This window comes from Narcine bancroftii, chromosome 5 (assembly GCF_036971445.1).
Source record: "Narcine bancroftii isolate sNarBan1 chromosome 5, sNarBan1.hap1, whole genome shotgun sequence".
NCBI lineage: Eukaryota > Metazoa > Chordata > Chondrichthyes > Torpediniformes > Narcinidae > Narcine > Narcine bancroftii.
In genome coordinates, this window is record NC_091473.1 from 30,722,882 (window position 1) to 30,749,782 (window position 26,901).

At 38.5% G+C, this 26,901-nt stretch overlaps 1 protein-coding gene across 26 annotated transcripts in view; it reads left to right on the forward strand.

Annotated features, from left to right (window-relative positions):
- Positions 1 to 26,901, forward strand: part of foxp1b (forkhead box P1b) — a 577,308-nt gene that overhangs the window by 354,181 nt on the left and 196,226 nt on the right. For 24 of the 26 annotated variants that reach the window (XM_069937059.1, XM_069937058.1, XM_069937046.1 and 21 more), the window contains one exon: positions 8,194 to 8,283. In XM_069937059.1, coding sequence (XP_069793160.1) covers positions 8,194 to 8,283 — 90 coding nt within the window. Of the gene's footprint in view, positions 1 to 6,774; positions 6,855 to 7,503; positions 7,579 to 8,193; positions 8,284 to 26,901 lie in introns of those variants that run through there. The other 2 variants (XM_069937065.1, XM_069937064.1) reach the window with 2 other exon arrangements.

Sequence of the window (26,901 nt, forward strand, 5' to 3'; positions counted from 1 at the left end):
CTGTGGGCAAAAGAAACTGAATTAACATTTCAGACTTGAATGCTAATTTTGTATAATGTTCAGTTCCATTTTGTTGAACTATGGGTGGCCTTTAAAGTGAGGATATTTCAGTAACAATCTCACTACGTTCCATGAGGGAGAAGGGGAAAGAAAGAACAGAAAATAAGAATAAATGACATCTGTCCAGTTGTTAACAGAAGTGAAAACTGGGTAGATTACAGAATGTTCCGAGGTTAAGTAATGATGGAAATAAGAGAGGGAACATGAGAAGAAAATTTTGGCAGCAAGCATAAAAGGGGATCCAAAAATATTCTTTCAGGATGGGAACATGAGAAAGGTTGTGCAAGTAGAGACTGAGCTGATTGAAGATCAAAAGCAAAACATATTTTGTTGTTGGAAGAGGGGATGGTGAAGGTAATACATAAGCACCTTGGAGGAGCTTTCACCAAGGAATAAGATCCTGCTCAAATCGCAGTAAAGGGAAATGTGGGGATTCTGGGGATGAGGGTCTTTAGATAGGTGGATAGCTTGGAGAAGCTCGGATATTCTGCATGGAACAGGATGCTTTTGTATGCATCTAAATGCTCTCCAGGATGCAAGGAGATCCTATTGTGATAGTAAAATAAAGAAAGGCTTAAACAGATTATGTAAAGAATCCCTGCAGTTATTAGTATACACAATTCGAACAGTTTCTTGCAAGTATAATCTCTGTTATCAAACGGGATCAAGGGAATAGGCACATTGAAACATATTGCTCCTTTGTCATTGTCGAGCCTAAATTCTGAAATTCTCTGTTAAACCCCATTTGGGAAAACCTTCAGGCAGAAGTGGTTCAAGAATGTGGCTCATGACCACTTTCTAATGTCAATTAGACATGGTTAATATATCATGCCCTTGCCTTCAGTGTCCAGTTCCTGACAAGAGAATGAGTAAATCTGAATTTGTAGTGTTGTTGCATTGTCATAATACACCAAGTGAAGGAATAGGAACAAGTTCTGCACTGATGTGATGGGAAACAAATGCAGTTTCCTTCTGCAGATGTCCTGTTGGAGCCTCAGAGATCCTGAAGAAGACTAATCTGCAGATCATAGTATTGATGACTATTCTGTAATGCAGGTCCCCTATGGTGTATTGAATTTCCCCCATGCTCCAAAGCGAGATGCTATAATAAAACAACAATTGGGGATTTTATGTGACCAATGTTAGTCATTGATCATAGATTTGAAACCAGCCAGCAGTGTAATTGAAGGATTAGGCATTTTCATAGTGCCCTATTGCAATTGTGCAACAAACTATTTTAAAACTAAGGTTTAAAGAGATCTGTAACCTAATTTCTCCTTCTTTGGTTGTTGCTTGGGATCTAGCATAACTTTATTTCCACTCTGGCTTTGTAGGTTCTGGGGTGGCTAATGAAACCACTATGGGAACCACAGCTTCTTCCACACTTGTGGCAGGAGGTGAATGACGATGTGTGTGGTTGGGTTCTTTGTGGTAGTGCGCACTTTTGTCATTTTTACAGGACGTCTTTGAGTCCCTGATGCATGTCCTCGAGTTTCTCAATATTACCCAGAAAGCTTAATCTCTACTTTAATTGTCATGGTCTAGAGGTTTCCAAGAGTTGGTGGATATGATGCTCCTTTTTAGAATAGCTTTGGGCACATCTTTAAATCTATTTATCTGCCTGTTTATCTGCTCCCATGGCAGAGCTTGGAATAGAATGTCAGTTTTATGAGTCTGAAATGAATAATGTAGATGTAGCCAGCCCAACTTAATGGACTGAAAGTAGCTCGGGACTCGATGTTAGGCATGTTGACCTGGGACTGGATGCTGTCATTGGTTTAGTTATCCTTCCAGTGCATTTGCAGAATTTTGTGAAGATACCTTTGGAATTTTTCCAGTTCCATGATGTCTTCGAAGGATACAATCACGAGCACCCAACCAACCATGGCCATTGTGCCAAACCACAGGCTTGATCTTCAAATCACCGTTCATTCCCTTTCACGCAAAAATTGTGATTGTTTTTTTTTATTTTCACCATCTGTTCATTTGTAAGCAGTGCCTTTGAACGAGGCATCAGGAACTATCCAAGAGGTGTCTGGTGCACAAAATGGTGTTTTTTTTATCTCTCTCAGAACTAACTGGATTCATTTGTGTGCAGGTTTTTAAAGTTCAGACATAGAATTACAAAATGTGCTGACTTTAAGGTGTTGATATTCTTAAACTTTCATTTTTGTTTTTATTTTTATACTTTTTAGTCCATAGTACTCCTTAAATCTCCTCACAGTCCACTGAGAGGGAAGTTCAGGCTCAAACTTCTGTGATGGTTATGTTCCGGATTTGCCCCTCTCTCTCGTTCTAGATTATCTCAGGTCTGGAATTTATTGTCTTAAGGGTTTACTGGTGTGATATAACTTACACTTTATATTACTTAATTTCAGGGAAGTATTTTTCACATTTAAACTTGAAACAAAAAAATGAAATTTCTCTATATTGCAGGGAATTAATTTTCTGTACTCTTGAAGTTTTTTGTTAAAAAATAATAACATTCTCCTTAATTAAATTGAGCCATATTGTAAAAATGATTAATATTGATTGTTTACGATAGCTTCTAATTTTGCTGAGGCTTGCCTCCGCAAAAAAAAAAACACACTGGTTAATACTTTTCAACTATTCAAGATTGTAACCAAACTAATCGTAAAGAATGTCAGAATCTACAAAACAGCAAAACTAAAGAGTTTGACTTCTAGTTTTTCTGTTAGAAATAATAAGCAAAATTTAAAGCCAAAGACTAAAATGTGAGCATCAACAAAAAGATGGCCATCAGTTGAAAGAATTTAAACAGTTCCTCCTGCTTATGTATTAAATCACATGAATAATTTTACTGTCAGCATATTTCTGCTCAGATCTAAATATGAAATAAAATAACACCCTAGCCAATAAAAATGTTCAGGCTAAACCTCAATGGGCCTGTATGTACTCATTGTGACTTGGTAGTAAGCCATTCAGTGAAAAATGCCTCCCAAGTCTATTCCTTTAAACATGCTAAGTATTCTTAGTAGTAACAGTAGATTGCAAGTTGAATTAAAGGACTCAAAGTTAGTCTGGGGTAAAATCAACCAAAGTTCCTGTTCTTGATTGCCATTCATTTATCCCAGCTATGAAGTGATTTTACATATATGTATGAACAGGATGCTTGAGGCTGATAAATGCATTGTTATCACTTACTGCTAGACTTGAATGTGAATCATGGTTATTTGAATAACGAAGGTGCTGGAATCCATGAAGTACATGTTATTATGCTTTTACATTTTCAGTAAAAGAAAGTAAATTTTCTGACTGTAAATTCCTCAATGAAAATTTAAGACTTGGCTTAGATATAGATTATGGATGGATCTGTGTTATTTTTTGCATTCACACTTAAACCACGAGATGGCACGTCCTCCAAATTAAATAATAGCACGAGTTGATATGGGAAGAAGCCTTTGGCCTTCACACATGCTTTCCCAGATGGTTGCCAAACTATTGAGATGTATCAAGATAAATAAACTGTTTATATACAAAGCTTGCATTAAAATAATTAAATCATAGTTAATAACAAATGTATATCCATTGAACACACAAAAACCCAATAGGAAAAGTAGTCTAGCTGTGGACAACAAGAAAATTTGCAGAGTTACATGAAAGGTAAAGGTTATAATGTTGGAATAAAAAGTAGTAAACAAGATTTGGACAAATGTCAGATTTCAGAAAAGTCATCTCAGTAATTGATATCCAAAGGGAAAGAAAAATACAAGAATATTGTTGTGAGAAATACAAAACAGACTTGTAAAAGAATTAAAAAGGAAAAGATTAGCAGAGGTTGGTGAGGATTCCTTGCAGGTTCTCTGCAGACTATGACAGGAAAAGTAATATTGAGAGTGAAAGAAATAATACAGATACAGAAAAAAAAAACATCCAGAAATGCTGCAGATCAAACCCTCTAGAACATATGAGGAGATGGAGATTGGCATCAGTTTTAAAAAAAAGTCTAATGGAAATTAATCAGAAGAACAGCCAATATCCTAGAACCTGATGATTTACACACAAATGTTTTGAAATTATATCTGTGGGGATATTTTGGATGCAGTTTATCAACTGAAAATTCTGAGATCCTAGTGTAGCTCCCACTGGTTTGAAAGCAGCAAAAGTAATCCCATTATTTAAGGAAAAAATAAAGAGCAAAACTGGAACCAATTAGCCCAATGCTAGTAGTAGAGAAATGGTATTATCAAGATAGTGCAAACAAGCTGCATAAAAAATAATGAGCATTGATTGAAGCCAACATTGACATGAAGGGAAATTCTATTTGATAAATCTTTCTGGATTATTTTGAGGTTGCGCCAATGAGAGGAGATGAAGTAAACCAATGGCTATGATTCATTTGGACTTTCAGCCAATCTTCAATATCATGCAATAACATGAGACTGTTCAACAAATTATAGTAAATGGTGATTGGGGATAACATTAGGATTAAAGTTTGGCTTACAGACAAAAAAAAGAGAACAATAGAGAAACACAAAAGCTCTAGATACTGGAATCAAAAGCAATAAAAAAAAACACAAATTGCTGGAGGAACCCAGTAAGACAGATAGAATCAATGAGCAGAAAGGGTCAATCGACATCTTGGGTCAGGATGTTTTTGAAGAGAATAGATAGGATCAGATTTTTAAAAGATGTCATGACCATCTGTCTATGAAATTCATAGTTTTGTGGCAGCATTACAGGTGAAAAAATTGCCATAAATAACATTTTTTTAAATAATTTTGATTTGGTAGGTCATGATTAGTGAGTTAGTTATCCAATAGAAGTCAAAGATGTGGATGTTAAGAAGGGCTTTGTGCTCTTGCATGCTAAGCGTAAAGTCGACCTCTAGGTTCAACAGCCAATTAGAAAGGTAGATAGGAGGATTTGAGATAGTCCAATTAGATAAGCTGCAACTGGACTATTAGGTTAAGGTGTGACTTTCTAATCTTGATAGATTGATTCCATGCTTGTAGCAGAGAATTCGCAAGGGTTCATTAGATTGATCCTTGGGATGGAGTGTTTGCCCTACAAGTTGCCCTACAAGTTGAGATGCAACATCCTATTCTCTCTTCAATTCAGAAGAATGAAAAGTGATCACATTGAAATGGGTAAACTTCTTGCAGGGGTTGACAGGATAGATGCTACTTTGCCTGGTTGGGATGCCTTTGAATTGGGAGCCCCTATCTCAGCATGAAGGTTTGCCACCCAGAATTGAAATGAGACAAATGTTCCTTCACCCAGAGTGCACAGGATTTTTGGAATTCTCTGACCCAGAGCACCCAGTTGCTGTGACTTATCAATGGATTTTGTGGTATTGATGGAATCGAGCTATATAGCGTTGATATATCAAAGTGGTCCTGAGTGAAGAGAACAGTTGTCAATCCATTGAATGGGGCTAGCAGGATTGAAGGGCCAAATGGACAACTGCTGATTCAATTCCTTCCCTTTTTTTTGAATATTTTTGATTAAAAAAAACTCATATAGATTCAGACAACAATACACTTTCAACACTTTAAGTATAGCATACAGAGTCCATTCCCCCCACCCCAGGCCAAATGCAATCGAGAATAAAGTAATATAAATTATACAAATTTAAAAAAAAACAACGACTCTTGCAAAAAAAACTGAAGAAAAACTGGAAAAAAAAATCCAGGTACTTAAATAAAAAGGGGTAAGGACAAAAAAAAGCAAGAGCACATCTTCTACACCAGGTCCCACTTCTTTGATCTCAATCATTCCCCTGCTGGGACTGGTTGTTTCATTTCCTTTATTCCGAGGGGTGAAATTATATCTGTACCTATGTGTTTCAGATTTAACATTTACATTTTTGCATCTGTGTACTGCAACCGCTAATATATCCAGACTCCTGTATATGCAGATTATCAGCTTAAAAATGGTAAAACTTTATAATATTGTGATATTGTTACTGTGACTTACAATCCCTGTGCTTTTCTTAGCAGGTCATATGATCCTGCCATTCTGAGCATTAATATATGAACAATCAACTCCACCTAATATACGTCTTGGGTTTGTCATAATACATACTCAGACAACATGCTGTTACCCACATTTGTGAGCTTTAGTTGCTGCTGTCTGTCAGCCTCTGGTAGTTTATCTCTGGTGTCTGGATTTGCTTTAAGACTTGTATGTCTATCACGTTGGTGTTGCTTTGAATGTGAGATCAAAAGAAGATGAGTTCCAGAAAAAAAATTCCTTGTATGAAGAAAGGAACAGTCTTGTGTAAACATCCCCATGACAGCTCCCAATGAGTTATTTTACTGGAGCATTAGCACCCAGAATGACAGACAGGCAGAGTCTGTGCAAAATAACAAATCAGTCCTTGTGAGCCAGCAGGCAGTTGCCACAACAGAAATAAGATTTCTAAAGGAATTTTGTTCTAGTTTTATTGTAAACGTTTGTGCAGCAGGTCATCCTTTTTACAAGCTGTCTTGCCTTGGAGTGTTGCAAAGCAGCTCTAGTTTTCAATGCTGAAAGATGTTTGTATTGAGGCACATACCTGACAGAAGGGAACAATATCACTCAAAGTCAAGATGGGTATTGTAATTTTTGTTTATTTCACATTTACTTATGTGGGCATTGCTACTGTGGAAACGGGCCTTTTTTTGCTGGCCATAAAGGGCAGCCTTCTAGTATATTTTCATTTCAGTGTGCTTCAGCTGCACAGCACTTCCTGTTTATTCAACATCTTTACACCATTCTTCAACCCCCGCTCTACAGCAACAGCCAAAGAACAACTGCAAGCCGACGGAAATTTAGAGGCACTAAGCTCGGTAAACTTCCCCACTTTCTCTGTAATTGTTTGTGTCATATCCAGAATTAAATCTGTCACATGAAACAATGCCTGATGAGCTGAAGAAGGGATTTGTTGAAAGATGCAAATGTTGTGATTTAACCTTAAATTGGGTTTAATTGGTAAATTAGGTCATGCTGAGGGTAAGGAAAATATTGCAAAGAATTAATTTATATTTTGGCAATTTGTGTTGTGTATGAATACAGGGCATGAGTGCATCACAAAAATTCTTGATGAGCAGAATCAAATAACAATTAGTTTAATCGATAATGCAGTCTGTAAACACATACACACTATATGTTTGCAAAATAAAATTGAACTGCATTAAAGTTGTCTTTTGTGCTTTAAAAGTGATCTGATGTTTGGAACTGGTCGGAACTGTTTTCTAGTAGGAGTAATCACTTGGGGGAGGGGAATGGAAAGAGTGACTGAATTTATTTACTCAGATGTTATACTGATGTAGGTGTGGAATTAAGTCACTGTGGGAACTATGAGTTGCTTTGTGTTGGTATCTTCATAGTTCTGATGACCATCAACTTTCCCAGCTTATTGGTTTTGTTTATTCTGGACAGTCTCAGTTTGATTATTTATCAGAAGGGAAAGGGAGTAACTTGGGCATAAAACAACTGTGACAGATTTTACTTTTCAGCAGCAAGTCTTTGGTTTAATGCAATCTACAATTCTTTTGATGCCAACAATCTTAGGTATGATTTTGATATTATGTCATATTTTTTTTAATTCAGTTCAGATTACTCCAGAGTGGATTGTATTTGTGAGCTCAAATATTGAATATATTGGCCAAAAGGTTTCTTTACATACAACTTTTCATTGCATGAGGATAGTTTCTGCATTTTTTTTCTTTTGGTTTGTAAAACATTTTATTTTTTTTCCACTCACAGCCATGAGGGATTCTTTGGTTTGGTTGTTCTGAAGCAGGCTAGCCAGCTCTTCATAATGCACTGTTCCCTTTGAAATTTTCATATCAAATGACAACCATCCATCAATATAGTCTGCAATTTTAGTGGAAAAAAGAGACATTGGAATGCAAAATTATTTTTTTGTTGATGCACATTTATGTTCAATAAAAGCACACTAGCTTTAAAGAGACTTGCTGAATTTAATGCTGCAGAATTATGTGTGGCATTGCCATCAATGGAAATTAATTTATCCATGTAAATGTTTTAAGAGTATTGTAGCTTTTAAAGGCAAAACAAATGGTATGGATTATCATTTTCTGTTTCTTTGTAGTATGGAATAGTAAACTGTTCCATTTGGTGTATTTCTGGTTAAAAGGTGAATGGTATTTTTTTTCTCTGTAGGCTCTTCAAGTTGCACGGCAGCTTCTACTTCAGCAACAAGCTAGTGGGTTGAAGTCTCCCAAAGGAAATGAGAAGCAACCTACCCTACAGGTAAGTGTATTCTTTTATATAGCTGAGATATACAGGTATGTGCCGTTTAATGTCCACGATATATTTTATGAAATTGGGTGTTATGTGATGTGGAAGTTGTGCGAACACCATATATACTTTGCAAAGCTATATGGGATACTGCAGTGTATCTATAAACTCTTTATTTGTAAGTAGGGATCAGTATGGGGACTGACATGATGCTGTGGGCACAGAGCGGGGCAGTGGGATCAATGTGGGAACCAACAGTATTGTGGGGAGAAAACAAGGCAGTGGGATCAGTGTGGAGACTGACACGGGGCTGTGGGGTGAGAGCAGGGTAGTGGGGATCAGTTTGGGGACTGATACAGGCTGTGGGGAGAGAGCAGGGCAATGGGATCAGTGTGGGGACCAACATGGGGCTGTGGCGAGAGAGTGGGGTGGACAGATTAGTTTAGGTATACAGAATACAATTTCCTATAGCTAGCAATAGCTTTTTTTCTAAATTTCTGCGGACTTGCTCGCAGTAACTGAATAATTATGGGACCACAGACCGATATCCCATCGGACGTTGCTCGAACGGATGTTAAGCAGCGCACACCTGTCATGTGTGCATTGATAGAACATGGCTCATTTTGAGGCGAGCTCCATATATGACTTAATAATTTAATGGAGTGACAACATAGTCATGACATTATTGATCTGCCTTGCTTAATAGGTTCGACACCAGATACTGAAGAGCTGCTTTGTTGTACTAATGTTTTTGAAAATTCCCAAGAAAAATTAAAATAACTACTTGGTGGGGATCAAAATACTTAAAAAGGATCAAACTTTTATAACCTAAAGAGAAATTTTAATACAGAGAACAACAGTACCCATCAGTTGGTAGTTTTTTTTTAGTCAGTAGTTGATTTCAATGACAGCTTGATGATGATCAAACTAATTATCATTATTAATATTTTATAAAGTCATTCCAATTAAGTGAACTGTTCGTTCATTGGGATAGCATCTTGGTGGACCTTTAACATGTATATGTTATACACAATTTCATGAATTATCTCCTATCTGTATTATTTTCATTGACATTATACTAATTATTTAGTGATGAACGTTGCTTTTTTTTCAAAGGCAAAATAAAATCTACAAGTTTTATGAATGTCCTTCAACAGAGTTAAGTATAGTTGCCTTGACCTAGGATTGCAAAATGTACATGGTGGTGAAAGATTTACACGAGTAAGGACAATTTTAAACTAAAAGTATTAAAAAAAAGATAATTGTTGTGAGATTTTTGTTGTACATTTATAATCAACATAATGAACCTCTCTAAGCTCCAAAAGAAACCAAAATAGACTTCTGTTTGCATAGAGCCCTTTCATGCCCCTTACAGCAAAGTACTTTACAACCAAAGAAATACTTGAAAGGGTGGTTACTTTGGGAAATGCAGCTGCCACTTTATGCACAGCAGCTTCCAGAAATAGCAATGTGATCATTTTCTTATGACTGTTTCTGTGATGTTGGTTGATAGATAAATATTGGCCAGAACACCAGGGCTAATTCCCATGCTCTTCTTCGAAATGGTAAGAGAGAAAACAGTGTCTCAGAGTAGTATCTCATCCAGTGGATGGTTGAATGCCCTGGCAGAGCTTTGTGTATGAGTCACGGAATTGGCTAACATTGTGATTTAATTACCCAAAAAGTCCAGTGACCAATAGTAGTCTTACTCATTTCCGACCACAACACCACCCCAATTGTTGAACTGAACAAGAGTCGATAATTTAGTGTTGAACAGCAATTCTGCTGGGATCTCCTTAAAGTCCCAGCGAACAAACTCTTCAGTTCACTTTCTTTGAAGATTACCTTTAGATGTCGTTGTTTAAAAATAAATGATCTTTGCACATCTTTCCTGATAGTGATTGAAGGAAGGATTTTCAGGTTATTTGAAATTTGGAGGATTCCAGTTTCAGAGTTCACAACAAGTGAAGGATTAATATTGAAGCTGTTCACGATCAGCCTAAGTAACTCATTTGACGATTATGAGCTCAAGTTGTCCGACTTCACCTACTCACCAAGAAAAATAACGCGACTTGCATGTGAGCAATTAAGTCATTTTTGCCATTATCTTGATTGACAAATAAAATGACAGTTAGACACCTCCTCCATCTCAAACATGACAGCAAGTGCATGATTATATTCCTTTATTCTGTATTTTGTGTGTGTGTGTGTGTGTGTGTGTGTGTGTGTGTATAAGAGAGAGAGAGGAAATCTTATAAGTGGTTGAGATAGTAGACCAGAACTTCATTCTGTGCGACGAAACTTGCCTGGTATATAGAAATTGCTTTAGCGTTATGTTGCGAGAACCTTACAGACCTTAAACTAGCAAAGATGATAATTGCTGCAAGATGTAGGGGAATTGATTCTGAAGTATGAATTGAGCCAATTGTTGTAAGATGGTTTGAGTGTTGATCCAGTTTGGGCCCACCAGGTTGTTGGGTGTTGCTAATTTTTGCTTTAAGCTGAGCCATCAGACAAAGTTTTCCTTTTCACTGGTCTTACAGAAATGAATTTAAATTCTATGTTTGTGGGTTTTATAAGGCAGATATTGGGCAAAATATTATTAGCTCCTCACATTTGCATGTAAAATAGAGCCTGGAATATACATCAATTCTTCAAATTGGTATACAGTGCACAATATTTTTAAAGAGATACAAAAGACAAACTAGGTACATTTGACTAATCATATATGTGTAAATTGCTGACAATTTTCCAAAAAGTGTCACTTGTAATTATGAAATTCCCTTCCCCCATTACTTGGTTAACAGATAGAATACTGCAAAAGAGACTCCCACCTAGCTAATTAACATTATCTCTGAAATGGTAGGGTTGAGTCATTAGTTCCATGTGCATTTAATTAGAGGCAGACTGAAATTGGATTTAACTTATTACTTTTCATGGATCACTTTCTTGTCATCACTTCAAATTGGATTGCAGCCCCAGGTAACTAATTATGAGAGCCACAGGATCAAGAGTGAAGAAGAAGGTAATTAGGAACCACAGCGCTGGACCCTTGCTGATAGTCCACTAATACCATGGAAAAATATAGTTTTATTTTGTAACATTGCCACAAGCAGGGGGATTAAAATTGTGGAAATGATATTCTGTTCTGTTTGGAATCATGGGAAGACTTCTGCCACCTACTGTGGTTTATGTGATGTGCAGCTGTGCTGAAGATGTCATGTCCACATGGTTCCACAATGAACTTCTTCATGTTCAGTTTAAACAACTGAAGTCAACATATTGCATGTAGGCATGAGGTAATGCAAAAACTATGTGCTCTGAGGTTTTTACATTTGTATTAAAAAGCTACCAAATTAAGCCCTGTAGCAGGATATGGAACGAAACAATGTTTTAGTTCAGTGTACATGAAAACTGTCAGAAAAAAAAAATCAACTGCTCTCCGTTAAAAGTATCCTCCATTTATGTTATTTACTTACTGGGTGAAAATTGTCTTAGTATCATAAAGATGCATATGAAGAACAATGAAAACGTTATGACATGATCTTTGCAAATATTGCTTATTATTTCGTATATGATATCAGCAGGCAAGAAATAGACACATTATAATTTTTGCCATTCCTTAATTCTCCTTTACTGAATAGAAATCTGCAGGTTATTAAAAACTACCCTTCCTATCCTAATAATGATATGAACTAATTATTCTGTGATTTAGAGAATTTCCTACTAAGGTCAAGTAGTGTAGTGTTCTGAAAGCTTGCTGAAAGAGGATCATAGTGGGAGATGAATACTTACCTTTCTTCAAAGTCTGAAGCTTTTGTGTTGTGAGCCAAAGTCCTTTCCTTCAGTTTAGTGGATGTGAGCCAAGGTCCTTTTCCTTCAGTCTTGTGGAGGCAGCATTTCAACTACTGTGCTGCACACACCATAAGCATTGTCCCTGTATGGGCACACCAAACTGCTCAAATCTGCAACTCATTACAGCACAGCACTGGAGCCAATCCAGTGGTTAGAATATTTCCTGAAGCCTAGAATAACAGCAGTTGGTGCAAGCGCCACACCATAGAAGTGACAACGAGGGGCAGTCTATCCTTGTTGGCATCGTGCCCAGTCAGGAATACTAGCTGAAATAGCAAAGCAGGAATACTACTGCCACCCATATGGGTTTTGTAGTCATGACTTGGATGAAGTTGTTCTTTTTGAAAAGACAATTCCAAACCATGTGTGCCAAAGCATCCACCGGTCTAGTGCAGAATTTGGGCTGTGATTCCTAACGGTTCCTCACAAATATAGCATAAAATACATCCATGACGCATTAAATTGGCTACATGTATATGGAATTTATTTAGAACTACTGCATACATTTTTGTAGTTTAACTATTTTAACAAAGATTAAGAATTTTAAGAAATGTTTTGCATGTCAATAATTGAATCTGGTATGAGATGATAGAATCCGATAAATGTTGCTGCCAAAGCTATGTAGTTTTCCTTTGTGGAATTTCTCTTTTGATTTATAGTCAATCTGTGAAAATGTTAAAAAAAATTACCACCGCACCCCAAACTTCACTGAAGGAGTAGATGTATTATTCTTTCTGAAGCATTCTAATCTTAACAGCCTTTGTTCATTGCTTATGTAGACTAGGGAAAGGGTGTAATTCACATATGTATGATTTGAATTCCTGAGTCTGATTATGCCACTCAAAGTAAGGTTATAACAATGATAAATATAATTTAAATTGGAGGAATCTTACCACGACAGTTTTTTTTTCCTGAATAAAGAAATTTCTGCATCTGAGAAATCTCATGTTTATAATTGAGGTTGTACAATTATAATGACTGCTGTCCTCTGTTCTTTTTAACAAATGGACTACTTTTAGTAGACATCTCAAGGAACTGGAAAAAATATCACTGACACTGTCTCCACAAAATCCTTCAAACTCACTGGAAATTCATGCAAACTAATGTCAGTGTTCTCTCCTGGGTGAAGACTATTTTGAGGCTCTAGTTATAATATTGCAACATTGGTCAGGGCATGCCATTCACACACTGAACAGGCTCCCAAAATCCTGTATTGCAAGTTCAGTCATTGAATTAAATCGAATTGAATTGTGTATTATTAACCCTTTGGACTCTGGGATTTTTTAATCTTTCATAAAATATACTCCAGACTGAATCCATGGATAAATTATAGAATGAACACCATAGGAACTGGTGATTGAGTATAAAATCAGTTCTGGAAAACCAGAATATGGGAGTATATGTGCTTGTTGGCAATTCTGTAAAACCGGAACATGGAGCATATGTGTTGGTAGTCCCTGAAAACTGGTGCACGCAGGGCCATGCAAGTCTATTTTGCACCCTAGACAAGACCAACTACTTGCACCCCCCCTCCCCCCCAAATAGCAATGCAACATTAAAACCTTTTAGTTCACACACCTTTCCAGTCATGAAAATGAAGAACTTGGTTTAGTTGAATCAATTAGGAAAACATGTTAATGGAAAAGAAATGAGGAAGGAAGGTGATGCTGTTAAAATGAAATGAAGAAAGTGGGAAGAGAATTGATTTGAGCAGAAACTTCGCTGCCAAGCATTTGGACTGAATACCCCCATCTTTGCTGTACCTTCAATGTAATTGAATAAAGCTGAAGAGATATGCCACTGAGCCTAGATCCAGAAACCTGGCTTATCTTTTATACTGATAACAGATGCCATGTTAGGAATGAATAGCGAGTAGTTGAGACAGTTCTTAGAATAATACCTCATGGAACCATCCACCCAGGGTTTAGTGTTGAACAGGGAGGAGGGGGAGCAGAAAATGTGGGGGGTAGGGGGGTACTGAGGACTGCAGAAGGAGGGAGGGGGAGAAGCAGTGGGTGGGGAGAGAGGGAGAATGAGGTTCGGGGAGGGGGAAAACGGGAAGAGATGGAGGGATGCGCTGGACTCTAGTAACTCGGCACTGAGCCAAAGTAGCCAGGGGTGAATGAGGGCATTTGCACCCCCTGCCCCCTCCCTCGGACAGCCACTATTCTATTGCCCTCCCCGAGCCCATGTGACAGAATTATGTTATTATTAATATTTAGTTATAAAATATATATTGCTTAGAAAAGGCTTTGTGGGTGGGCAGGGACATATAGACACATACAGAAACCATTTTTCAAGTCAAAATGTCTACTAATCCATCCTTTGGTTGAAGCTGTCTCAACAGCTATAAAACTGAAGTGATGCTGTTTACTCAGAGAAACACCTGTGTACACAAGAAAGTCATCTGTTGGTTAGCTGAGCAGACAGGCCTGAAGCACTTTCTCATAACTTTTGGAAGAAACTTCAAACAAAATCAGCAGTGATGCATTGTCATGTGATTAAAGACAGTTCAAGGAGATTATTTCAATATTCTGATTTCTGATCATGCAGCATTATTATTAGACCTTCATCCTATTAGCCCACTGTGCTGTGGACTTAATTTTCCTAGGAACATAGGAAGTCGGAACAGGAGTAGGCCAAAAATGGCCCATCAAGCCTGCTCCGCCATTCAATACGATCATGGCTGATCTAATTTATGACCTAACTCCACCTACCTGCCTTTTCACCATATCCCCTAATTCCTCTATCATGTAAAAATTTATCTAACCAAATTTTAAATATGTTTAATGAGCCAGCCTCAACCACTTCCCTGGTTAGAGAATTACAAACATTCACTACTCTCTGGGAAAAACTATTTTTCCTCATCTCTGTCCTAAATTTACTCCCCCGAATCTTGAGACTGTGTCCTCTCGTTTTAGTTTCCCTGGCCAGCTCAAAAACCCTTTCTACATCTATCCTATCCATATCCTTCATAATCCTATATGTTTCTATAAGATCTCCTCTCATTCTTCTGAACTCGAGCGAATACAATCCTAGACGATTTAATCTTTCATTATAAGTCAACCCCTTCATCCCAGGGATCAACCTAGTAAACCTCCTCTGGACCGTCTCCAAAGCCAGTATATCCTTCCTCAAATATGGAGACCAGAACTGGACACAGTACTCTAGGTGCGGTCTCACCAGTACCTTACACAGTTGCAACATTACCTCCCTACTCCTGAATTCAATTCCTCTAGCGATGAAGGCCAACATTCCATTTGCCTTCTTAATAACCTGCTGCACCTGCAACCTAACTTTTTGCGATTCATGCACAAGCACTCCCAAGTCCCTCTGCACAACAGCATGCTGTAGTTTTTTACCCTTTAAATAATATTTAGCTCTTTTATTTTTCTTGCCAAAGAAGATAACCTCACACTTACTAACATTGTACTCCATCTGCCAGACCTTTGCCCACTCATCCAGCTTAAATATATCCCTCTGCAGACTCTCCACATCCTCATTACAATTTGCTCTTCCACTCAATTTGGTGTCATCCGCAAACTTGGCTACACCACATTTTGTCCCCTCCTCCAAGTCATCATTGTAAATGATGAACAGTTGTGGGCCTAACACTGACCCCTGCGGCACCCCACTTACCACTCTCTGCCAATCTGAAAAACTCCCACTTATCCCGACTCTCTGCCTCCTGTCAGACAACCAATTTTCAATCTAGGCCAATATACTTTCCCGGTCTCCACTTTCCTGTAACTTACTGAGAAGTCTCTTGTGCGGCACCTTATCAAACGCTTTCTGGAAATCCAAATATACAACATCAACCTGTTCCCCTCTATCCACCGCACCCATTATATCCTCAAAGAATCCTAACAAGTTTGTCAAACAAGATCTTCCCTTTCTAAAACCATGCTGCATCTGCCTGATTGAACCCTTACGTTCCAAAAGTTTCACTATTTCATCTTTAATGACGGCTTCAAGCATTTTTCCAACTACAGACGTCAAGCTAATTGGCCGATAATTTCCAGTCTTCTGCCTACATCCCTTCTTAAAAAGTGGTGTGACATTTGCTCTCTTCCAATCTGCTGAGTCCTGCCCAGAATTCAAGGAATTTTGGTGTATGACCACCAATGCATCAACTATAACTTCTGCCATTTCCTTCAGAACCCTTGGATGCATATCATCAGGACCAGGTGATTTGTCTGGCTTTAGTCCCATTAGTTTCTCCATCACTACTTCCTTTGTAACAACTATTTTATCAAGGCCCTCTTCTTCTGGCAGATGAAACATTTTGTAAACGTTTATCAGACTCTATCAGTGATTTCCTCTCTCACAATCAAAACGAGTCAACCTACTCTTGGAGACACTTGAGTGTTATTTGAGGGGTCAAATAATTTCATACTTAGATTCATTAAATAAGCAACTCACTGCCAGCATCAATGAAGTAGCATCCGCTATTAGTGAAATGGAACATCTCTATGCAGTTTATCCATCCCCAGAAGTATACAAGCAGCTATACATTTGGAGCAGTTATTAATGCAAACATGGTTCACATGACGATCACAGGGAAAAGGCAAGCCGCCTATTAGACCACCAACTGAAACGTCAGATCTCATCAAGACTGATACCCTGAAATGAGACTCCTTCAATAACTCAGGATCCCACGAAAATCAAGGCTACCTTTGAATTTTTCTGCTCTACACCATAAATCTGAATACCCTTCTGATGACATGAAAATGAACAATCTTACGATGCCCGTCATTGAACCTAACTTTGGATGAGATTAAACTGTCGATTAACATAATGCAGTTTCATAGAGCTCCAGGCTCTGATGGATTTCCAGTGGAGTTTAATAAAGCGTTTAATGATAAACTAGCCCCTTTATTATTTTCAGTGTTTACTGAAGCACTGGAGCAAGGAGTTTTACCAACTTCTTTTACCCAGGCATCAATAATTTTCCTCCTGAAGAAAGATGGGGATCCCACATCATGTGGCTCCTATAGGCTGTTATCTCTGCTTAATGCTGATATCAAAGAGTTGTAGCATTGCGATTAGAAGGAGTGTTATTAAAGATCATATCTGAAGTGCAAAATTGTTTCATAAAACAATGTTACTTGTCATTTAATGTCTGTACACTCTTCAACATCATTTACTCTAAACACTCGACAAAGTCTCCGGAAGTTGTACTTTCACTAGATGCTGAAAAAAACGTTTGATAGGGTGGAGTGGTAGTGCATCATTTACTCTAAACACTCGACAAAGTCTCCGGAAGTTGTACTTTCACTAGATGCTGAAAAAACGTTTGATAGGGTGGAGTGGTAGTATCTTTTTGCACTCTAAATTAAATTTGTATTTGGTAACAAGTTTATCTCCTGGATTCGCCTAGTATACACTGCACCACAAGCATCTGTTCACATAAACAATACTCAATCTGACTATTTTGTATTGGAACGAGGTACCCAACAAGGATGTCCCTGATCTCTTTTTTTTTGCCATTTCAATCAAACCATTATCAATTATGTTAGTAACCTCTTTTAAACTGCACCACCTGAGCAGCCCTCCTATGACCCAGGCGCAATTACTGGGGCAAAGGTGCTGGAAGCACCTTTTAAATTGCAGGGGGATCTACCTATTAAATTGCCACCCCGGCAATTTAAGGGGAATCCTGCCCCCGCAATTATGTGTCATGTACTACTGAAGTACTACTGGATGTTCGAATGCTGGCTCTCTGGTGACACATGCGCACAAGTACTAACATCACCAGAATAAGTGGGTCTGCCATTTTCATTTTCAAATTGTCTGTGATCTAGATAAGTTTAAATGGTTTCCCTGACTATTTCTGAGCTAGGTCAGGAAGCCAGTTGGATTCTGACAGGGTTGACTGAGTCGGACCCTTTCTTACTGCCATGCAACTGAGGCGCTAACTGGGTGAAATGCCCAGTTAACCCCATTTTACACGGCAGTTTGAAAATGCCTAGTCTTTCCCTACCTTTAAAGGCATTGTTCGAAATGGACTTGAAAAGAGTTTCACTGTACGCCGATGATTTGCTGCTGTTTGAAACAGACCTGCAGAGAAGCACTCCCTCCATTCTATCCATTCTGGAGAGGTTTGGCTCATTTTCAGGTTATAAATTGAATCTTCAAAAGAATGGCTGTTGCCCCATCAACAGAGCAGCTCTGCAACTTAATCAGACCTGTCTTTTCAGTTTAGTCAATCAGGTTTCAAGTACTTAGGTGTAAACATATCACACAAATTCTCCAATATCCTAATAAAAAAAATTACTTCTCTTTTCGATCAAGTGAAATCTGATTTTCAGAGATGGAGTAATTTGCTCTTGTCACTAATGGCAATGCACCATCAATAACTCCAAAAGACTAGAGGTTATGTAAAACTGATTGGCTTTAATTAGCAATAGAATGGATGTACATCCATGCTGGTCGACTGTCCTGAACTGGGGGGGTTGGGAGGGGGGGGGAGTGATTGTTCAGGAGCCATATACAGTGGTTTACCACATCCAACCCTTGTTTTAGAAGGAGTCTGGCAGAGTGAAGTGAATTAGGTGTTATTACAATTTAAGTCTTTCAGGTAGTCCGGTCTGCCTCTTCAGCAGTTGAGTCCTGGACAGTCTGGAGTGCTTGTTTGTAGTTGTCGTTGTCAGCTTGGTGGATGCGTGACAATGAATCTGTCATGCCATCCGCTGGGGCTGGGGCAACGTGCCATGGCCCTGGTGAATCATGGCTAACTACAGGTGAAGGGGGTGCAGGATGATCGGTAATGGTCACCAGAACCCCTGAGAGTGCCAGGTCCCTAACAGAGATGGTCTTTGTGCCCATCAGGGTTCACAACATAGGCATATTGTGGGCTGGACCCTTTTGACCAGTAGGTCAGACTTTTAGCTCCTCACATGCTTCTGGAGTAGGACCTCCCCAGGGATGTTAGCCATGCCGGCAGTGTGGTCATTGAAGTGGACTTCCTAGCACGGGTGGCTGTACATAGGAGTGATCTGATTGAGTGAAGCCTCTATGGGAGAACATTTTTCCAGCGGGAGACTGGAAGACCTTTGGACCGCAGGGCTAGGAGGGTGGTCTTCCAGAAAGAAGCATTCTCCCTTTCCACCTGCCTGTTACTTGGGGTTGTAACTGGTGTTCCTGCTCGTGGCGATGCCTCTTGCCAGCAGGTACTGGTGCAGCTTGTCACTCATGAAAGAGGACCCCTAGTCACCATGGAAATAGCAGGGGTACCCAAACAGGATGAAGAAATTGCAAAGGGCCTTGATGACTGTGGCTGTTGTCATGTTCGAGCAGGGAATGGCAAACAGGAAATATGAGTACCCATCAACAACGCTGAAGAAGTACATGTTGCCGTCAGTGGAGAGGAGGATGTTACGGAGTCCAGAGGACCCCAAAAACCAGCAGCAATAGATATGCACAGGGTTACTTAAACAAAAGTAGTTTTCAATTATATTTGAACAAGAAAACAGAATTAACCTTTAACTTATTACTTAACCTACTTACTTAACCTACTTAATCCCCCCCCCAATACTAAGCGCAGGTGTGTGTAATGTATATTTAAGATTAGAAAAGTTCTTTGGATCACATTTCTTGGACTGTGCTCAGAAGTTAGCATTAACAAAGTTCACCAGTCTTTGGTGCTTAACAGGCAGGGTTCTTGCTGGTTTTCAGAGAGAGATTCCTTTTGTTCCAGGACATCCACAACTAATCCTTCTCAATCAGTCTTTCTGACGAATCTTTCCCCTTTCAGGGTTCTCTAGATGATCCCCTTTCTTTCGGGTCATCGTAGACAGCTAGTCTTTTCCTTTGATCAGACAGTCTTCCAAAAGTTTGCCAGCGTTGTCCTTCTGGAACTGATTTCTGTCTTCTCTCTCTCTGTTTTCACTCCCTCTCTCTGAGAGCAAAACTGTTTTGTCCATGCTTGCAAAGATCACATGTTCCTAGGGAAGCTGCTGTCAATACTTTGTTGCCTCTTGCAAAAAAAGCACTCTGCAAAAGTCTTTCAAAAATATTCTGTGTTTTAAAATGTGTGTGTACAACCTGCTCTAGCAATTCCTTCCAAGCCACTTCAAAATACTCTGTCCCAAGGGGTCCTTTGAAATCAATGCTCAGGCATTCAAAGGGGCAGGTTGCCTTTATCAGGTGCACTCTGGTAGGCTTCCATATTCTGGAGGGTTACCTCTATCCAGCGTGCCAGTTCGACTGTCCTCCGCAAGGTGAGCTCACTTTGCTCCAACACTCTGCTGGATGTCAATCTGATGCCAGCGACATAGACATCTCTGATCAGGTCCTCTGTGTTCACTGCAGCCATCATGGCCTTGCAGTCGCAGGCCCGGAGGTACTCCGTGCTCAATTCCCCAGGTCGCTGTTTTCAGGTCGCCAGGTAGTGTCATGTGTCGACCTTGTTTACCTTTCTCAAGTGTGGCCTTTGAGGATGTCCATCGCTTCTTGGTATGACTCAGTGTCTCTGATCATTGAATATACCAGGGGCCCGACCCGGGAATGTAGCTCCTGCAGCTAGCTAATAATTCTCTGATTGAATGATGATGGATGATGCCTGCAGGAACGCTTAAAAGCAACGCAGCCAGAGTTCTAAATTGTTGGAAGCTTCAGGCGATCGTAGATCGATTTCCAACTTCTCTGGTTTTAGGATCTGCTCCATTATCAAAATTTATTGCTCATAAAATTGCTGCACCATCAATAACTCCAAAAGACTAGAGGTTATATAAAACTGATAGGCTTTAATTAGCAATAGAATGGAAGCACGCCCATGCTGGTCGACTGTCCTGAACTAGGGAGGGGGCTATGGAACAATCACCTTTATTCAGGAGTCTGTGGGAGGTACAGTCAGCCAAAGGGGTGTGTCCAAACAGTCTGTTTCCGTGCTGTAAAAGGTTATATGGTTATGGTTATTAGTCAAAACGAACATATTACCAAGTTGTTTCAAACTATTCCCTTATTAAGGTTAGTGGAGGACTCGTTCTTCTCAATTTCTACTACTGGGCAGCACATACACAAGAGCTAAATTACTGGGTGCACTCCCTTGAGCTTTCCTGGTGTCAACTGGAAAAGTTGTCTTGTAAATCATCTTTGTCCTCTTACCACACTGCTGCTCAACACAATAAAACTTTGGTTCCAGATTAGATGTCACTTATGTGGGCAGCGGCATTTGTTTAGGGTCCCTTAAATAACAATCATTTATTTCCCCTTCAGTCACTGATTTGTTTTTAAACAATGGCAAAAAAAAAAATATATATCAAGCGTTTTCAAGATCTTTATGCAGATAAAATGTTTATCAGCTTCACCTCTTTGCCACACACGTATGGCTTACCTGCATCACACTTACTTTATTATTTCCAGATTTGACATTTTGTTTCAAAGGCTTTCCTAAACTTCCCTTATTTACCTGCCAAACAACCCTGTGAAGATCTAACTATCAGCTAATCCAGGAGTGAGAGGGACAATTTCTAAAGTTTATAGTTCTATTCAGTCAATTAAAAGTCATTCACTTTCCAAAATCAAGGCAGAATGGGAACAAGAATTGGAAATGGAAATTGAGGAGAAGCTGTGGGAAGAGCCTATTGAAAGAATTCATTCTACCACCTGTGCTCATCTCAGCCATTTATCCTGAAATAGAGGAAAAATGCAATCAGTGTAATGGCTCTGCTTGGCACCAAAGTCACATGTTTTATCAATGCCCCAATGTACAAGGGTTCTGGAGCGGAGTCGATAGCACACTATCCAAAATATTTAAAGTCATTTTCCAACCGTGCCCGTTGATTGCAATATTTGGAATCTTCAACAACTCCCTAAATTCCCTGCTGAAAGACGCGATAGCATTTACATCCTTATTAACCAAGTGTCATAATTTTGTTACAATGGAAGCCTGATGGGGGTCCTTTATTACACAATGGATTAAGGATATGAGTATTTATTAAACTGGAGAAAATTAAATGCACATTAAGAAGGTCCACCGAAAAAATTCTCCACAAACTGCAACTCTTTATGCGTTTTTCACCAAATTTTGAGTGTTACGGAGTAAAAGACTAACTGCACGACAGTTGAACCAGTACAATTGGTAATATATCAATGATACTGTCAGCAAAGATGCCAAGGCGGTCAGGGGGTAAGGGTCTGGGCGTGTATCTGAGGGAATGTGTGAACATTTGTGTATATGTGTGTTGGTTTTTCTGTTAAAATATGAAACTAGGAGCACAATGAACATCTGTATAATGTGTACAAAGTTGTTTTTTGTTTCTTAATGAATATATATTGGGGGGGGGGGGGGAAGAACCTAGAGGTGCATGTTCAAGTGAAACACAGAAATGCTGGAGGAACTCAAACTCATGCATCTTCTCCCCAAAGAGAGGGGATAAAAAGAATATAACTAGGGAAGAATATGCCCCTTAATATGTTGGGTGCTCTCTCGAGGCAGTTGCACCTGAGGATGAAGTCAATGGAGTGGAGTTTGATTTATATGATTGCTTGAGAGTCATTCACAACTTTGCATCATTGGAAGAGGTGGAGGAAATTATTCAAGACTGTCCTTGCATGTTCTTGAAGAAATGCACTCATTCAAGGGGATTTCTCACCCATGACCAAACCATGCATCGGGATCACCTGAAGATCCTGCTTAAGAGGTGACAAGGGAGGGTGCCTCAAAGGCTCTCCCATACATGTCCCATTTGAGAAAGTGTCTGCAGTTGTCACATAGGCCAAAGAGAAAAGGGTGCTGATAAAACCTGAAACTAGTTTGGACCAACTGTGATAGATTTATGACCAATTCATTAATCGTTTTGGATTTGAAAAGTGGCAACAAACTTGGTGTCTCTTATTTATTAATGTTTGGTATTTTAACTGATAATATTTAACAGAGCATCTGGTTAAAAAGGAAGTTTGTTTTCCTTGTGCAACTTGCCTTACTTCCCCCAGGGGCTAGGCACTCCAGACTGGCAATGTCTGATAACCTGAATGAAATTTTCCTGGCATCAAACATCCTTTAAATACTGATCATTTCTACAATTTCTGATAGGATTTTATGGGTATCACATACAACTTGCACTTTTCACTCACAGTAAAACAAGGAAAAAACCTCGAGCTGATTGCAAAGAGACGGCAATTAAATGGTCCCCATCATTCCATTGATTTATTGCTCTTGGTATCACTCAACTTCAGCTTTTATTGCTCAGTATTTCCCACCATCTATTCCTGCCTTTCCAAACAAAGTCTGTACTGCACTCTTCATCACATTGATGATTTGCATCGATGTCAAGTCTTGAGTAGCATGCAAATCTGATCCATGTACATGACCATGGGTTATTATAAATAGTGATGGCGTCGATAGATGACAGACATTCACTTCTTTCCCCAACCTTCCATGATGTTTTTCCTCGCCTTCACAGAACTATTTCTGCAAGTGCTCTGTGGCAGGCACAGAGGGAGTATCTTTTAAGGATCTGTCTGGCAAGCTTGCAGCGATGTTGGGAACTGTCCAGACAGAGTTTACCACATGCATCAGAGTGTAAACCACCTAATGAGATATTTTTTTTAACTGGGGGTTTCTTCCAACTATCTAAAGTTGCCTGACTGGGCACGGCTATGATACAGACCAAATAAGAATGATCTCTAATTCCTGGCAGTGAGCTAATGCTGCAAAATAGGCTTAACTTAAAGTGGATATTTGCCTTCACTGAGATTCCTGAACTCGAGCAGTGCTAAATGGAGTCTTGCAGGTGTACTTGGAATGCTTTTGGGAGAAGGCTGGGCAGTGGCACTGAGTGGGAAAATGGATTCAGGGACTTAATGGGCTGAATGGACTATTTCTGCTCCTATGTCTTATGGTCTTACTAATTTTGCTCATGGAATTCAAGTTCATGGTCACTCTAAATCTCAGGACTTGTATCATGTGCTGCTGACAATTCTGTTGCATCTCAAAGTTAGCAGCTTGCACCTGTATTAGGAATGTTGCCAAAACTGCATGGTCAAAGAGAAGATGAAGAGACTAAGATTAAGAATATTAACACTGTTTCTCTTTCCACAGATGTTGTTTGAATCTGTTTCGTGTTTGCAGCATTTTCTGGTTTTATTTCAGATTTCTAGTGTCTAAAGATTTTTTTTTCTGATGTTATAAAAATTTCATCCACTTTCATCTTTCTCCCTCAGTGTGGTGTAGCGTTTGGAGTGAGCATTTGTCTGCATTTCAGGTGTTCATAGACTAAACATCCCTCTGGAGATATTCCTGACAAACATCTCCCTGTGTCTGGCTGTGTCCCTCGCTTCCACTCGTTCAAAAACATACCTCGTGAACAGACTCTCACTAGCTGGTGCAGGTCTCTCTGATCCCTTGGGCATACTCAATGGCATGGAAAATCGGGTGCAAAGATTGTACCTGCAACATGAGCCAGAAGGACTTGTTACCGTTCTGTAGTCTGAATTAAAGTTAATGTCACTTGCAGTGCAGCGTTAAGAGAGAAACTTGACATTGTTGCTCTGTAAACTTGCAACTTAAATTCTTAATATAACTTTCGCAAACATTACAAGAATGATTGCAGTGCTTTATTAAACCCAGTAATAGGTAGTGAAGCAATCTCTAATTCATAGTATTTGATTTCCTAAAGCTGGTAGTCAAGGACTCAGCGGGGCAGAGGTGCCACTGCCGCTCCACCCCCCAAAACGGTGGGGAAAACAATTTCTTTTAAGTTGCATGTTGTGTGATTTGTACTAACGGTGTACCATCAGTTTTATCAAAGACGTTTTCTAAGAAATTGGTACTTGAGTTTTTATCTGTGTAAAATTTCAGGGAAATCAACACCTCTACACTGTTCTTGCAGCTTTCATTATAGACAGCACTTTCCAGGTTCTAGTATTTCCTAATTTCAAAACGTGTCATCTTCAAGAAAACATGGGCTACGATATTCCGAATTACTATCTTATTAATCCAATAAAGCAAACTTTGTAGCTGCAACTTTATGTAGCTTTAATTCATTGATAAGGATAAACATTTTGCCTAACTTTGCATTAAGATTTTCATAACAATAATATCATAAACTGTATTTAAAGATACAACAATATTCAACTTTAAAGATATATACAAGATGAAATAAGACGAATTCAAAATAAATTATCTCAAGCTCACGTTCCCTTCATAGTTCGTTGAAGAATGAGATGCAAACTCCGAGTCTGCACGGATATTACAAAATATTACGTCATGGTCACTATGGTAACACTACAAACAATAGTCTTTCTTAAAGAGACAGGCACAAAATTAACTAAGAATCAAAAACACAAGGTTTTAACCTTTACATTCTGGCACCTTTATTATAAAATACATTAATGGCTAATATATAATAATTACTATTACAGATACACAAAGTAAATAAAGTAAGTATAAGATTAGAAATCTGCTTCTTGTAAAAGACAGATTTTAGTAATAGGCTGATTTAAGTAATCAATCTTGGTTTTAATCCACATATGCCGAACAAAACTTTTCTTATCGGGAACCAAGCAACCAAGTATTTCTTGGTGCAGAATCGTCCATAATTACAAAATCTCCACATACAAAATTGCATTTAGCTTTAGACCCTTTTTGTCATTCTTGTAATAATGAAAGATAATCTTTAATCCATCGTTTCCAAAATAAATTGCACTTGTTTCCATCTGCGTCTTGCATAAATATCTTCTTTCTGAAATTGACCCAGAGACATTAAAGGTTTAGATTTAAAAGGTAAGAGATAATTTGGTGTAAGAGCCTCGGTGTCATTTGAATCGACAGAAATTTTAGTTATTGGACAACTATTTAAAATAGCTTAGAATACTGTCTGAAGATGGTCATTATTGAGTATTTGACTATTCAAAATGGAATTAAGAATTTTCTTGATTGATCTAATTATCCTTTCCCACACAACTCCTGTGGATGAGTTAAATATCCAACTAATTTTTTTCTGAAGTAATGCATCATGAATTTGATGTTTATTCTAATTTTGAATGGCTTTTCGTATCTCTAATTGAGCTCCCGTAAAGTTAGATGCATTATCAAAAGATAATTCCTTCACTTGACCACGTCTGGCGATAAAACAGTGATAATCAACCGATGACACTATTTCAATATGAATTTCTCTCATAGTAAAACAGGTAAAAATAGCTCTGTATCATTTTCCAACACTTCTTCTGGCATTATTGCTTTTTCCAATCTTCCTCCTTTTCTCAATACATCATTTACAAGAATAGGACTTAGCTTGCAAATACGACTTGTTTTTGTAACATTCAGATTCTTCCTCAGTTTTGATATTTTATTATCAAACACTTTTTTTGACAAAAACAAATTATCTCCAATTCAGCATTCACCAACTCATTAACTGTTAGGTAATGGCTCTTTCAAAACTCTAGATTCTCTTTCCTGATACAATTTAAAACCATAGTTTTTTAACCTAAGAATCCATGCTACAGCCTTTATCAATTGAAACCATGAAGAATGATAGCAAATTAATTGAACGATCAGATCATTTTTATTTAGATATTTGAATAGTATTTACATTAGTGTTTTGGATTTCAGGATCCTCCATTGGAAATTTCTTTTAACTCTTCTGGATTTTGAGGCCATTTTTCTTGAGATTGAGAAAGAAATTGAGGACCGGATACTGTTGGCTCTGTTCAGAAGCCATATCTGCTGGATTATCCATTGTTTTAACTATCTCCATTGATTTGCATGTGAAACCTTCTCAGTCTCATTAATTCTGTTAATCACAAAGGCATGAAACCTTGTGGATTTGT